The sequence below is a fragment of the Neltuma alba genome, unplaced genomic scaffold (assembly GCF_004799145.2).
Source record: "Neltuma alba isolate B1F8T4 unplaced genomic scaffold, ASM479914v2 tig00012694_pilon, whole genome shotgun sequence".
NCBI lineage: Eukaryota > Viridiplantae > Streptophyta > Magnoliopsida > Fabales > Fabaceae > Neltuma > Neltuma alba.
Window position 1 is genome coordinate 469,625 of NW_021637121.1, and position 15,756 is coordinate 485,380.

Here is a 15,756-nt window from a genome sequence, read left to right on the forward strand (position 1 = left end):
TAAAATATTCTTGCTAATCAAGTGTATTGGTTAGGACTACCATTATTATAAAAACTATCTATCTTAAAAAAATAGATTGAACTTTTATATTTAAGATCAAAATAAAAATTAAACAACTTTTATATTAAGGACAAAAGTAATACTTCATTTCCTTGTATAGATTCTGTATATCACTCTTTCATTATCCGAGTTCCAAGTTCCAACCTTTGATGGCGAGATTAATATGTACTACTATACATATATATTGTGTCGTAATTAATTTTTATGTATAAAATATACATGCATTATATATGCAAGGTATGCAATATATCTTTTATAAGAATTGCGAAAAATTTCTAACCAAAATTTTCGACAAGAGATAGACTTTCGTTTCGTTTGATAACGTGAGGGTAAACTTAAAAATTTATTAGTAAAATTTAACCTACCTTTTCTACACACACACACACACACACACACACACATATTAGTTTTCATTGACATAGAAAAGAATTCAAAGAGCGACTGTATAAAAAGCGACGTTTCATGTCACTGTCGTTGATTAATATGCATGGTCGGCGACTTCCACTTGCATCTGTCTGACTTCATCTAATTCCATGCAAGAAACCTGTGGTCCTCCAACGAACCCCATTTTAATTACTAATATCCAACATCCATTATATTTACTTCTCCGATTAGCTCCTAGCTTTTGTTTTCCTTTTTAATTCATGTGTCAATTATATATATGCTCATGATTCTTTTCTGGATATACAAGTTATTCGTTTCTTCTTATTAATTAGCATGCGCATATTATTATTATTATTATTTTATAATTACAGCTAGTTAATTAAGTATACGAAACTACAAAATGCTGGCAATGTGTTGTCACTTTCACTTCCTCTAGAATTGCCCACTTGCTCCTAATAATTCCAATTCCAATAGTTCAAATCAAAACCATCATCTACTTCCCTCTCATCAGAGCGAGCATCCATACGAATAGAATATGGATGTGTATCCATGTACAATTAAATCTAACCTAAATCTAACTAGAAAAGTAGTGCGGATTAAAGTATCTTTTTTTCTCTTCACTTTTTGTGGGTTCTACACAGTCCAAACAGATCATCATGATATCTGCTTGTTGAATATAACTTGACCTTGAACGAATCCATAGGGTTAACTTGTCGCCCAAGTAGTCAATGGTAGTTTTGAAATAAAACATATCCAGCCGGAGGGATCTTCTGGGGGGGAGTACTGAATTAAGTAGTATTGTGAATTGCGTGTTTCATGCACATACGTACAAAGCTGATAGACACAGAGAGTGAGAGACACAAGGAGATATGAGAAAGGAAGGTGGCAAGGAGGGCCCAAAGCCATTGAAGGAATAGGGAACGAAAGTGGTCCATGTGTGGCAATACATGTCTCCTATATAAGTCATTAACGTGAGAATCATGTTAGGTGTCACATTGGACTACCTCTTTCATGGTCCCTTTACTAAATGTCCATGTTTGAGTTCTTGAGTGTGTTCTGGGAGGCACTTAAACGAGGGTTTCACATGCCCTCGTAACCTCTACCTCACAACACACCACGTGCCTCCCCTCTTGTTTTATTCATCTCATTCCCCTCTCCCTTTGATCACTTCATTAATTCCCTCTCTTCATCCCATGAGTTATTTAATTCACGTTCTTGCCTGATAGTGACTTCATATATAATTCCTTTCTCTCTCGCTCTTGTGTAATCAATGCACTCTTCATCCTCAGTCAATTTATGCAGAGAAATCATACAGTTCTCTGGATTGTGATGGTTTTTCCTGGATCAATCTCACTAATTAATAAGCATGTATATATTCTTGGGAATTAAGTTTTACCAGTTATTATATAGTACTACTACTATTAATTTGGATATTAATTAATTGTTGTGAGCTGACAAAGCTCGAGGAGTTTCATTTCTTGCCTTGGATGTGTCTCAGAAACTGAGTTTCAAGTGGGGGTGTGTCTGCAAGTAAAATATTATCAGTTGTTTCAATCAGATCTTTCTACCCAGATGAGAGACCATTCTTGTTTCCTGTTTGCTTGAATAGGATTACATGGGGCACACTGCTTCGTGAATTGTCCGTGTATTTAGAAGACAATGCCATTATATATTAATTTGCACCAGTTGCTGATTAATGTGAAATTAATTCAGGGTTTGCAAACTTTTATACGTTTTTAAGACATCATTTGTCTGCATATATCAAAATGTTATAGTCAAAATCCATGCTTCGGTCGCTTTCAAGTTTTTTTCTTTGTATTTTAGCTGATGGGGTCAGTTTCTCGAGCCTGTTATTATTATACTATAGCATTTAATCGATTATTTTAATCCCATCATGGAATTTTCCATTAAATTGAAATTACATTGGAACTCTAAAAATTTTTCCCTTAAATTTCGGGCAAAAGGTTCACATTCTTATTGATTAATTTACTTGAGATTTCGAAAGTTATCTCTCGCAGAATCTGAATCAGATATCACGGTCTGCTAAAGAAATTTACTGTTCACGATCTATTGTCAATACGTGCTTTTTATCGTTGAATATATACGCATATCAGTACAATAGTACTATTAGTACTCTGAACAATGTCTTGGCTTAGGTATAATATACACGGGAGGGTACAACACGCACTTTGAAAATTAAAATACTCTCTTGATCCTTAATATAGAACCCAATTTTTGAGTTGATTTTGATTATAAATATAAGACTCATTTCTCATATTTATTAATTTTCTTTAAATTACTCCTATAGATACTTCCTCAACCATAATCAAATAGAAGAGGGAGAAGGGATATTAAGAAAGATGGTTATAGTGTTTTAGAAAAAATGTGTCACTTTTATTATAATTAACTAACTTATCTAACTTCCTTAATCTAATCAAATTAGTTAAATGGGTTTTATATTAAGGATTGGAGGAGTATCTAATCATCCTATTTAAAGGTAGATTATATAGTGAGTGCACGACGTCAAGAAAGAAGCATGGTAGAGAGACAAAAGGGCTTTTCACGCAAATAAAAAGTAAGAAAGAACATGAATATATATCGATTCCCCGTAAAAACACAAATAAATATACACACACAAATTGCATCGTGTCTTGTCTTTGATTCTGTGGCTTGTCTCTAGGTAGCTTGCTTTTTATTATGTTTCCACACGACCCAACTCAGCCTCGAAACGCCAGAAAAACTAATATCATAGTACATATGTGCATCATTAGCTGTCTCTCACTGTTGGTGATCACAATATATATAAGGATGTTATGTAGATATATAATATTGAAAGCAAATAGGTAGAGCAGGAAGTTAAAACCATGAGAGAATTATAATGGGCCATGTAAATCAGTGAGCGGAGGTTTTTAACTCTTTGCTTCAACAACTAAAGCAACTCCATATTAAGCTTTCATTATTCGTCGCGTCAAACTAATAATTTATTATTATATCATACTAATTAACCGTTCTATATTTGGATCAACGCTCGCTTTCACTCAACTCTATATTTGTTTGTTAGTACATTATCTGTTAATAAAGCAGGATAGATTCTTTTTTTCTTTTCTTGGACTTTCTTTCTTTATTTTTCGCTTTCTCACTTCTCTAGCTCCCTCCCATGTGAATACGACCTAATGGAATCCATTTGAATATCCAGAAATCAGGTAGCTACATAAAAAAACCAAGGGCGGAATCGATCGATCGATTGCCCCTCTCAACTGTTTTACGAGTTTTGGAGCAATTATTATTGCTTTCCTTCAACCCTTTTGAATCTACCTACCTCTTTACAATTATAATAATTAATTAAACATTGCTTTCCGCTTAATGAATTGGATTATATAATTACTTTAATTATGCCTCTCGCCCTTCTGTTGTGAAGATTTACGGGAAGGTCAATCCCACACCGCCACCATGTCCATGTGGTGGATGATCTCTCGTCTCCTTCGGCTCTATATATATTTTTTGTGGGCCTCACTCAGTTGCGAACCACCTGATTGAGAATCTTTCTTCTCACATTATTATATAATTAAATTCATCATATCACCAAACAAATTATAATTCTCAATTTCAACTGTATAATCTTATAGGTATAAAACAATATCAAGAACCAGTATTGGTATCATGTTTCCTCTATTATACATCAATCATTTAAAAGGAATTAAAAAAATAAACTAATAATTAATTAGGTGAGCACATTAACGCGATATTCCACTTTCTCTCGCGGTTTTGAATCTGAACACTTTTATTTGCTTGATATATATGAAAGTAAGGTTCAAACCCACCATGGTGGCCGTAAATTGGTAATAATAATATATCAATATTCAATGTTGGTATCTAACTTTGACCCATCGATGGATATGATATATATTCCTTTGAAAGATATGCTTACGTACATGATGCGCTCTCTAGCTCGGAAAGTATTATATTATAATGTTATTGACAATATTAGCAAATTTATACTCTCAACTACGCATGTACTGCCACCTTTTCCCAATCCCAAAATTCTGACTGGGAACCAGCGAGAAAGTTTTGTTGGGTTCCTGGGATCTAAATATCGACCAGAACGAAGTAACAGCACCAAAAAAATAGTCTTTAAGTTGTTGTCAAGAGATTTAGATAAGGAATGTGAGACTAACAACACCTCGTTCTTTACATGTAGTGTAGATGACCAAAATCTAGGCGGAACAACAGATATGGTGTCGAATTTCATCCAGGACAAACAAAAGTTGTGTTTCCAATATATATATTTGAAGTTGGAGTCAATGATATGAAATGCTGAAACATGTCCCGTTGATCAAGCAAATCTAGAGAGAGAGAGGATGAATAAAACGTATCCATCAAATGGAAGTTATATGTATGTACATTCTGTGCTCCTCGCACAAGATGTGTCTGAACATGACGATGAATTAAGTCAATAAATTAACAAGGGTTGAAAGTAGTATTACACGGGTTCATACAAAAAGGGGGGGGTGCATTGTGCAAAAGCAAACAAGTAAATTAATGATTAAGGAGGTTGAAAAACCAGAAATGCCGACAGAAAAGGGATGGGGTGTTGGAGGAAGGAGAGGGCATATGGACCCTGGTGTGGCCAATGCCCCCACAGGACCTGGCTCCACATTTGGACCCATTTCCCTCTAATCTCTTGTCGGTATGGCTTCTCATGTCCCTCTTCGCCTCCACTTAAACACCCCCCTCTCTTATTTACTGGCTATGGTATTAACTACCCATATATCACCACTAATTTGAATCGAATCAGATTTTTCTAATTTTAATTAATTCTTTTCTCTTTTCAATACATGCCAATCTCCGAAAATCTCGTTAGATTTTGACTAACTGGAATCAAATTAAGTTTAGTGACATAATATAAATGGGTGTAAAATTATCCTCATGATAATTTTAACTCAAAATCTTGTTGCGGAGGGACAAGTATAAAGCCAGTTAAAGTAAGGTTGGTGGTTTGTTTAATAAACAAAAGTACATAACCACCACTAAGGATTTCATTCAAGTACCCACGCGAGTGCTGTAACGGTGGGACACACTTCCTATTCATTCAAGTTACCAAGTACTATCAATTGAGTAAGACCTGGGAGCGTGTACTTCCAGTGATATGTTTGGGGCGGTGCTCAAAGCGCGTTTGATCTGACTATCTGAGGTGTTTAAAAACACTTAAAAATACTTCTCAAAAATATTTTTTCTAAAAACAAAACAAATTTTATATATTTATTTTATATATTGTAAAAATATTTTTAAAATTATAGTTTAGTTTCTACTCAAAGACTTCGCGAGTAATACTACCATGCTCCTCATCCATTTATTCATTTGTTTTAATTTATTAAGTAGTAAACCAGCCTCTCTCTCTCTCTTTCATTTTCCATATTGATTTTGGTCAAAAGTATTATTTGTCACTACCACGTGGCACCCTCACCGTATGTGACTTCCATGTATAAATACCCCTCCCCATCACTCCCTCACCAACCAATCCCCTCTTTCAACATTTTCAGACTCCTTCCCCATCCGTCTCTCTCACTGCTAAATCTTCTCTCTCCGTCTTCTTCGATCTTCTTGCACCCTCTCACATTTAAGCCTATATTCCACTTCTTCTCCCCCTCACACACACAAACCCCTTCATATCCGTTGCCCAGAAGAGAAAAATGGGGCTCTTGTCCACAAAAGTCACGTGCAACAGTCATGGCCAGGACTCTTCTTACTTCCTGGGATGGCAGGAATATGAGAAGAACCCTTACGACCGGGTCATGAATCCCGAAGGAATTATTCAGATGGGTCTCGCAGAGAATCAGGTTAGACATTTTTTCTTCCTAGCCAGCCCCATAAAATTGGGGAAAAAAGGGGGACAAAACTAGAAGTCCCAAAAATGTACTAATTTGCGATATCTATCCTATTAAGCAAGCTCATACTTTACTAATCTACGTAACTGCTCATTAAGATGGTGGGGCCTAGCTGACTTGGTGAAATTTATGTTCAACAGCTGTCTTTTGATCTCTTGGAGTCATGGCTGGATAAGAACCCAGACGCGGCGGGATTCAAGAGTGCTGGGAAATCCATATTCAGAGAACTGGCTCTCTTCCAAGACTACCATGGCCTCCCTGCTTTCAAGAACGCATTGGTCGATTTCATGGCCGAGATTCGAGGAAACGCTGTCACTTTTGATCCCGACCACATCGTTCTCACTGCCGGCTCCACTTCAGCCAACGAGACCCTCGTCTTCTGCCTCGGCGAACAAGGCGACGCCTTTCTCATTCCCACCCCATACTACCCTGCGTAAGTATACATTTACCATCGTCATGTTTTTTGTATTCCACTGATCTTAAGCCTCTATGCATTGTCTCTGACATATGATTTCTGGCTTACAGATTCGATAGAGATCTTAAGTGGCGAACTGGGGTTGAGATCGTTCCGATTCAATGCAGCAGCTCAAACAACTTCCAAATTACTGAATCTGCGCTGCGAGAAGCTTGTGAGGAGGCCAAAAAGCGTAACCTCAGGGTGAAAGGCGTGTTGGTCACGAACCCCTCAAACCCACTGGGCACGACATTGTCCCGGGATGAATTGAATCTCCTCATTGACTTTATCAACGAGAAAAACATCCACTTGATAAGCGATGAGATTTATTCCGGGACCGTTTTTAGCTCCCCATCCTTCATCAGCGTCATGGAAATCCTGGAGGAAAGAAACTACCACAAGGATTCCCACCCTGATGTATGGGACAGAGTTCACGTCGTGTACAGTCTCTCAAAAGACTTGGGTTTGCCGGGCTTCCGTGTTGGCGCCATTTACTCCGAAAACAACACCGTTGTGGCCGCCGCAACAAAGATGTCCAGCTTCGGTCTGGTCTCTTCTCAAACTCAGTATCTTCTCTCTGCCTTGCTCGGAGATAAGAAATTCACGAAGAAGTACATCTCCAAGAACCAGAAAAGGCTTAAACGACGACAGAATATGCTCGTTTCAGGCCTACAAAAAGCAGGCATCAACTGCCTCAACAGCAATGCAGGATTATTCTGTTGGGTCGACATGAGACACCTTTTACAGTCCAATACCTTCGACGCCGAGATGGAGCTATGGAAGCAAATAGTGTACGAGGTCCGGTTAAACATCTCACCCGGCTCCTCCTTCCATTGCACAGAACCCGGTTGGTTCCGGGTCTGCTTCGCCAACTTGTCTCAAGACACTCTTAATTTAGCCATCAAACGATTGAAGAGCTTCGTTGCTGAGTCGTCACCGAGCGGAGCTCATCACAGTCGTGAAAGTTCAAAAACCAGGTCGCTCACCAACTGGGTTTTCCGGCTATCCTCACGTGTTCGTGAGCAAGAAGAACGATAGTCTGGTCACGTGGTCGTTGGTGTGAACGCATGCAAATTTTTTTCTTTTTTTTCCCTCGCTCCTAATTATTTCCGGGGAGGGTTAGAATATTTTTCATTATTTAATCTTTTATTACCGTCAGTTCTACGTAGGGAGAGAGACAGACACACAGAAAAGCACTCGGTCCATGTGGATTTGAAGTGTGCAGTTTAGTCAGATAGTTATTTCATTTTTCTGTAAGTTGGAAATGGAATTTTTTTCCCCTGTATTGTCGATGAAAAGTTATATATATAAGATAAACGTATTATTTTCTTCTGTAAATCATCTCATGTATTTATCTTCTTGAGTAATTAAATAACTATATCTCAGTGTGAACATGCACTTTGCCGACGTCAACGGCTACGACAATAATGGAGCCGGCGAGATAAGCGGCCAGAGAGTGTGGGCTGGGCTGCCGACGTTGGCGGCGGATCCTCCACAAGCCGACCTCTTATATTTCACTGTTTTGAAGGCGGATCAACAGGAGATATCACGCAGTGCCGGTGTGGGTCAGATGGAGGGCTAAAATGTCAATAATTAGGGTTTTGAAATTAAGACTGTACTTTCTATTTTCTATTTTCACTTTATGGCTCTCACGACTTGAGAGCTCTTGAGCTCAAAGAAAGGATTAATAAAATTTAGAGTTGGGGAGCTTTTTTGAAGTCGTCACCAACTACGCAAGCACGATCTAAAAGCTAGAGTTGCTTGCAAGAAATACTCTTTTTTTTCCTCGAAGATAGAAAAGGAAAAAAAAAACACATACGCTTTCGTTTAACTTTATGGGCGTAATCATGACAGTAGTGCTCAGAAAGTTTTTCTTGTTTCTTGATCATTCACAGATAATTACGCGGTGTGTCCACAAATCACATCGTCCCAAGGAACCTTTCGTGACGAGAAGCAAAAAGATTTGTTGGAATTGATGTGTCGAGATGGAAAGCCCTGGAAAACACTACCATTATCGTTATGACTCACACCATATATTCCCTAAATTGACGCATGCTTTATTTTGCCATCAACATGTCCCACTCCAGCACGTTAGCTAGCCTACTCCGATTCAAATATTGTCTCTTGTTGTTAAAAGTCAGTAAGGAGTTAACTTGTTATGATTCAAAGAGTATGAATTCAAATGCTGCTACTAATGTGAGAAATTTGTTAACGGACAATTTATATATACTTCTGTAAGTATTCTTTAAATCTTGAGGTATACTCTAACTTTGGTGAGCTTCTAGAACTCAACTCACATGAATTTTTATTACAAAAAAATATTGTCCCATGTCAATACATCAATATATCTCTAAAATATAATTTACAATAACCTTCCTGTAAATAAATCATGAAAAATATGACTCATTTTCATATTCTATGCAACTCAAGTGCGAGAAACACTTAGAGTAGATATGTCTATTTGCGTGTATATATGTGTGAGATTATATATTTTCAGTTTAAAAGTGTATAATGACTAAGTATTCAGTTTAAAAGTGTATAATGACTGAGTATTTCATCTACATGGCTCACGTCGTACGAAATAATATATTGTGTGGTCCCATGATCATATGTGAAGACATAACGAAAGATTATATACTGATAACCAGATTTAATTAATATGCGCAACATATATAGAATGTGAAGACTTCATTAGATTATTCCATTCCCAAAGAGAAAGAAAACCTACTATATATTAAGTAGGACATAGAATAAACAGTAACAGATTTTGTTAAGTTTTCTGGGAAGCAGATCCATATTTGATGCATGCCTGACGATCTATATAGATTTTTTTTCCCCAGTTATTAAGAAGGATTACACGCAAATGCTGCAGTATTGTCCGTTAATTTGAGGTCGCTCAAAGGTCATTAACAAGCTAGGGTGATCAGAATTATTGAAGAACAATAAGAAGATGAATTATTTTTTTAGGGGATTTCTATATATATAAAGCTTAGCTACCATGAAACATGGAAATGATTGACTTCTCAGAGAGAGAGAGAGAGATATATATATATATATATATATTTTCACATACCCAATCTGATATACTGTCTCGCCGGCCTGGTGACAGAGAAGAAATACAAGAAAGAGAAAGAGAAATCTTCTTCCTCTATTTTTAGGCACAGTGGTTGCTTTTAAATCATTGAGCACATGTAAGCAGAGCGCAAGTTGGCCATTAAGAAACAAACGCACATACACTAAATATTCAATGTCGATAATTTTCTCTTGCTTTTGATGATGTGTCAATTAATTAGTGACTGCCAATAATTATCAGAGTTATATTATATATGTACGCGTCTAGGATTCAAAAACAAATTGGCGAATTAAAAGAAGAAATTATTTTCGGGGAAAGAAAAAAGGAATACGGTACGTAATCCATGCAAAAGAGATAAGACAAAGAAAATTCTCGTCTAGTGTATGGGTGAATTGACTACAATCCTAGATTACTTAATCGTATAAAAGGCTTATCATTATTTAATAAATATTTCCGCAATAGTTTTTTTTAAAAAAAAAGGAATACTCTATTTTCCTTTTTCCGGAGACATAATCGACGGCTAACTCCATATTACTTGTGGAAACGAGCCATATATGGCCCTTCCATGTGGAGAGGAGCTTTGAAAGTGGCAATAAAGGATTACTAAATTATGATTATTAAGGTTACAATATATATTAAGTTGTGGGAATTTTGGTCGAAGTCCACTTTATTGTCAACTATATATGCATGTGCCTAGGTAGAAGCTAGAGTGTTGGTTTTGATGCTACACAATATTGGCCCTCACTTCGGGGAAATTTAAATACTTTGGTGGCCACAACTAACATATCATGAGGTTCGTTGTTGATAGGTCTGAATATAATAAGGAACAAATTAGAGGTGGCGAAAAGAAGGAAAAGACTATATATATATATATATATATATATTAATTATTGAGAAAAAATATTATATATTTAAAAGAATTATGGACCTGAATTCTGCATTTGATTATTATCTTGTCATTAAACAATTATATGTTTCACTATTTTCTTGAAAGCTGAAACATGTCAACACGGTTTTCTGTTAGGATTTGCTGAGACGCGTCTGGGATTTTGGACGGCAGCGGAGCATGAAACTATATCTATCGCATTATGCTTTGAAGATTCGAAATACAATATATCTTCAAAAATAATAACCATAAAATGATGAAGAAAAAAATATATTTGTTGTATTAGTTTTCTATTTTTTTTCATCGAATTAATCAAGGCCCAGCTTCTCACAGATTTTGATTTTATTTTATTCATTTCATGGTGTTATTAATGAGCTCGTGAACTGAAATTATTCATTCAGACTGGTTACATATATATGTTAATAAATTATACTTCGAGGGGGGGGGGGAAAAAAAAAGAGAAGGAAAGAAAGAGGGACAAGGAAAATGACAAGTGTAGTAAAACGCAAAGAAAGGAATGAGTAGGTGAGAGATCGAGGTATGAGGCAGACATGAAATCTGTTGATTAATCGAAATGTTAAATTAAGTTTAGACATGAGAAGAACAATTAGACAGCAATTACCCATGCATTGTCTCCTTGACAATAAGATCAAATAATATAATATCCATGTAGAGTTTTTTTTTTTTTTTTTTTGACCTTGGTATCCATGTAGAGTTGAAAATGCCTCTTTCACTTTATCCTCACCATCCAACCGCCCTCCTTCCCCAGTGCCTACATATGTCTTCTTTATTATTTCTATCCCGTTTAACGTATTTCTCAGTATATATAGTTTGATTTCTATTTACATGAAACATATATGCACTCATACCTTAAATACCGCCCCTGGGCTCTAAATATATAAGCCTAGCTAGTTAAAGTATTTATTTTTTGTTTTTAAATATATAGAACTCAATCCACTTTATTTCTTAAATTTATAATTTTTTCCCTAAACTATCCATATTTATTGCTCCTGCCTCGAAGGAGATTTTTATCAAAGGGTAATTCTAATACAAATAATAAAGAGGTTATTTTTAAAAAAATCAATCCATATTTTTACCAAATAACTAATTTAATCAATTTTCTTAATATTTGAAAACTAGCTATCTGGTTTTTATATTAGAGAGTGAATATAGTATGTTATAACTAGTTTCGCATAGATCAATATACATAGTAAAAACATAAGAAGGGAAAATTAAAAAAAATATATATGCAGTTGTATATGCATATGCAAATCATATATGATGAAAAATAATCAAAAAAATTTTAGCTTAAAATTTTACAAGGAGATTATTAAAAAACGGTACACTTGAATGATGTATAATTAAAAACTTGAGTACAATTAAAACATAAGAGTTGAGGATACGTACACGAGAGGAAGGGAAAAGGAGAATATAGATTACGTAGGTATGGGTGACATGTGGGATTCACATGAAGGAGCACATGGAAGGGAACAGAGAACACCTGCACAGATTGAAAAGTATGGCACTTTGGAGGCCATTGGGGTTCTCAATTCACACTATTCCCCTCTCACTCTCATTTATTGAAGAAGCTATCCATCATTTTTGCTTACTTGATGCAGACATCAACAAGGGTCAAAACCAGCGTCCCCTTCCCTCTCTCTCTACCAATAATTCACTTTCACTCCATAACCCTATATAGCTATTATGCATTCAAATTTTAGTACCTCCCTATTTTGGGTCCCATTCTCTTCTCTCCTCATGTTTCATTCACTTATCAATGGTGCTATTGTCTCTACTACCACTTTGGCCTCCCTCCTTGTCCTCTCTCTCCCTCTCTGTGTGTTTGGATTAATTAATTAAATTGATCGCGAGCAGCCCTATCCATGTAATTGCCTTCGTCTAGTCTTAGTTTAATGTCACTTAAATACCCATATGTTCTGTCGCTTTGAATCATTATTAGTACTACTCGATCGTCTTCCATGGAACGCCAGTTAAAGATAACCTAACAATACGACCAAATCATCTCTTTTTTATTAGCCAAATCAAATCAGCACATTTTGATGGGTATCAGAAGTTGTTTTGGGCGATTAAAAAAGATTCAAATCTCTTCAAGTCACCAGTTTGATTGGAATAATATCCATACAACTTTTTAAGACCCCTTTTTTTGGGGGGCTAAGATCAGAAATCAACTTTTGTTACAAAATAAAAAAAAACAAGTGGAACAATAAAATACGACTTCCATTTTAAAATATATTTTTCAAAAATATTTTTGTTATATAATTTTTCCTCATAATTATAATTTCTTAAACTGAGGAGTGAGGACCACTTAGAAATCATAGTACTTTTGTGGGGCCGGGAGGATTGGTAGGGATATAACCCCCTGGCCAGTGGCCACATGATCCCTCGTGTTCGCAAAGGATAATTGCCATTCAGCCAGGGATTTGTCCATCACTAAGTCGCTTTTTTTAGATAGTGATTATTGGCCCTTTTTATTTTCCCAACATTTAAATCATTCGTCAAACGTAGGGCATATATATGGCATTATCAACACTGCAGAGGCATTAATTTCTTTCGAAAACAAAAATAAAAAAATTGAGCTGCCGTTGCGGGAATTAAAAAGTTGGTTGGAGCTCAAATATCACATCTAAAATATGCACAATACCATCAAATCGTTGGATCGTACGCATATATAAAATAATTATGTGATCACAATATATATATATATTGTTTCATTGATTAACCTTAAAATCTTTCATCGTGCATCAAGATAAAGGCCAGGGATCAACCAGCTGCTGCTTCACCAAGTTGAATGATCCCAAAAGATTACTTCTAGGATCTCATCATATATATAAATATATTATACACACACATATATAAAATAATGCATTATTTTGGGGTAAATCAAAATGGGATTCGTCTTGGTTTCCCTTTTCTGTGGTCCACGAAGAAAGTGAATGATTTCGTTGAACTTTTCTTCATCATCATGCATGCGCATGCTGTACTACCTATATACGCAAGGACTTATTTTCCAATGCTGCAGATATTGTCCTTAGACTTGACCATAGCGTGATTGATCACACGAATAATTCAACACAGAGTTTGGTAAATGTCTATAAAAGAAGTTTGGTAAATGTTTCATCGATCCATCAGTTGTAATTCAAGTTTGTAGGACTAAAAGGACTACAACGTTGTGTTTTGTTATGTCTAAAGATGTGGAGAACAATTCGTCTTCTTATCATCTGAACACATAGCTAGCAGCAGTACGCTGGCTACATACTTTTAGCCCTTAGGCATGTGCTTTAGGGGTGAGATATGTTGTCAAGGCAAACAATTAATATGTCATAAGTGAATTTATATACGATGTATTTAAAGGTTAATATCATTTTTTATCTCTAAAATTTAATGTCGTTTTGGTTTTGATCCATAAATTTTTAGACCAATAGTTTTGATATCTGAAATTTGAAACTAGTGGTTTAGTCTCTAAATTTGACTTCATGTATTGGTTCGTTTATAGATTTTTAATCTCTGAAACGCTATTTTTATCCCTAAAGTAAGAATCAAAACCAACATAAAGTCAAATTTTAAGGACCAAATTAAAATAATTGATTTTCAAATTTTAGAGATTAGAACTAAAATGAGATCAAATTTTAAGAATCAAAGACAGTATTAATTCCTATATTTAGAGAGAAATACAAGAAAAGAATGGTATATTAATGTGAATAGAGCATTCATTTGAGACAAGCAAGATTAAAGACTAGGGTGTGTATTTTAGAAACAAAAATAAAAGAAAAATCATGCATTAATACTTAAAGCAAGTATTAAATTATTTAATTTGCCCGTGCGTGTTCAATGATAATTAGGGGAAGGCAAGATTTGTAGTTAAATCAAATGTTAGTAACCACAATTGTTTCGTTAGAGGATCTTGAAATTACTAAATCCAAAATCAACTTTGATAACAATATTTTTATAGGTTTTACCAACACTTGACTTGCAAATAACAACACATTTTTGTATAAATTTTTTATTTGAGATTTAATAATTTCAAATTTCTTTTGTGAGATTCTCTTTTTATAATCGTCCTAGCCTTAATTACTAAGCCAGAATTTTTTTTTTTGGATCAAAACTAAGCTTTTTGTCTGCTTTGAGATATGCTTCTAATTAACAAGAAGATTAACTGTGTTTAATCCTAAGATTATAGGTAAATAATCCAAGCACATGCACACCTCAGGTGCATTATATTCTTCTGTCAATATGAACACACAAACACGTCCATATTGAACATTACATTATGTAATTTTTAAGATATTTTTCAAAAATGTAGAACAGGCGCAAGAATCTAGCGGGGCATGCGAATTTCCGGGAAACTTCTGGGGTAATTATACAGAAAGCTGGCCATATTCAACTCTCGCAAATCCAAGTAAAATTATCCATACTTTATTAACTAATTTAACTAGATTAAAAAATTATTAAGTTAATTAACTAATTATGTGTATTAGTTAGAACTGTATTTGTTATAACTTTTAACATATGCAACTATTACAATAACTACTTTGAGAAATAAATAAATATGAGAAACAAAATGAATTGAGATCTTATATTTAGACTCAAATTAAATATCAAGCTAGTTTTTATATTAAGGATAGCTAGTACACAGGTAAGGAAGAATGAAGCACTTTTTTGGGGAGTGCGTGAGGCCCTTTACGGAGCAAATTTTCTTTATTTGCTGCTGGAAAAAGTAGTACGTACAGATCAAAATCCCCATTTATATTCCGATCCGTGGTAGTTTAGTCATAATCTAGCCATCATGACCATGAATAATGTCGGTAGCAAAAATCTTGATCTAAAATATTTCCATGCAACGTCACTGCCGAGTGATGACCAGCTGAGCAGATCATTTTTCAAAATTAAAAGGCGAGTGTGATGATGGTTTTCTGATTCTCTTCTTTGTATGTATACTTCCTTGAAACTTCTTATCAAGTCTTCCCAACTTAACTGACACGTTTTTAATTTTCTC

At 35.2% G+C, this 15,756-nt stretch overlaps 1 protein-coding gene across 1 annotated transcript; it reads left to right on the forward strand.

Moving 5' to 3' along the window:
* The first annotated feature begins 5,999 nt into the window (after window positions 1–5,999).
* LOC114729957 (1-aminocyclopropane-1-carboxylate synthase 3-like) lies at window positions 6,000–8,069 on the forward strand. The gene is made up of 3 exons (XM_028916977.1): window positions 6,000–6,281; window positions 6,470–6,762; window positions 6,855–8,069. The coding sequence occupies exons 1-3, from the start codon at window positions 6,135–6,137 to the stop codon at window positions 7,819–7,821; spliced, it is 1,407 nt and encodes a 468-aa protein (XP_028772810.1). The 5' UTR covers window positions 6,000–6,134; the 3' UTR covers window positions 7,822–8,069.
* The last annotated feature ends 7,687 nt before the right edge of the window (window positions 8,070–15,756 follow it).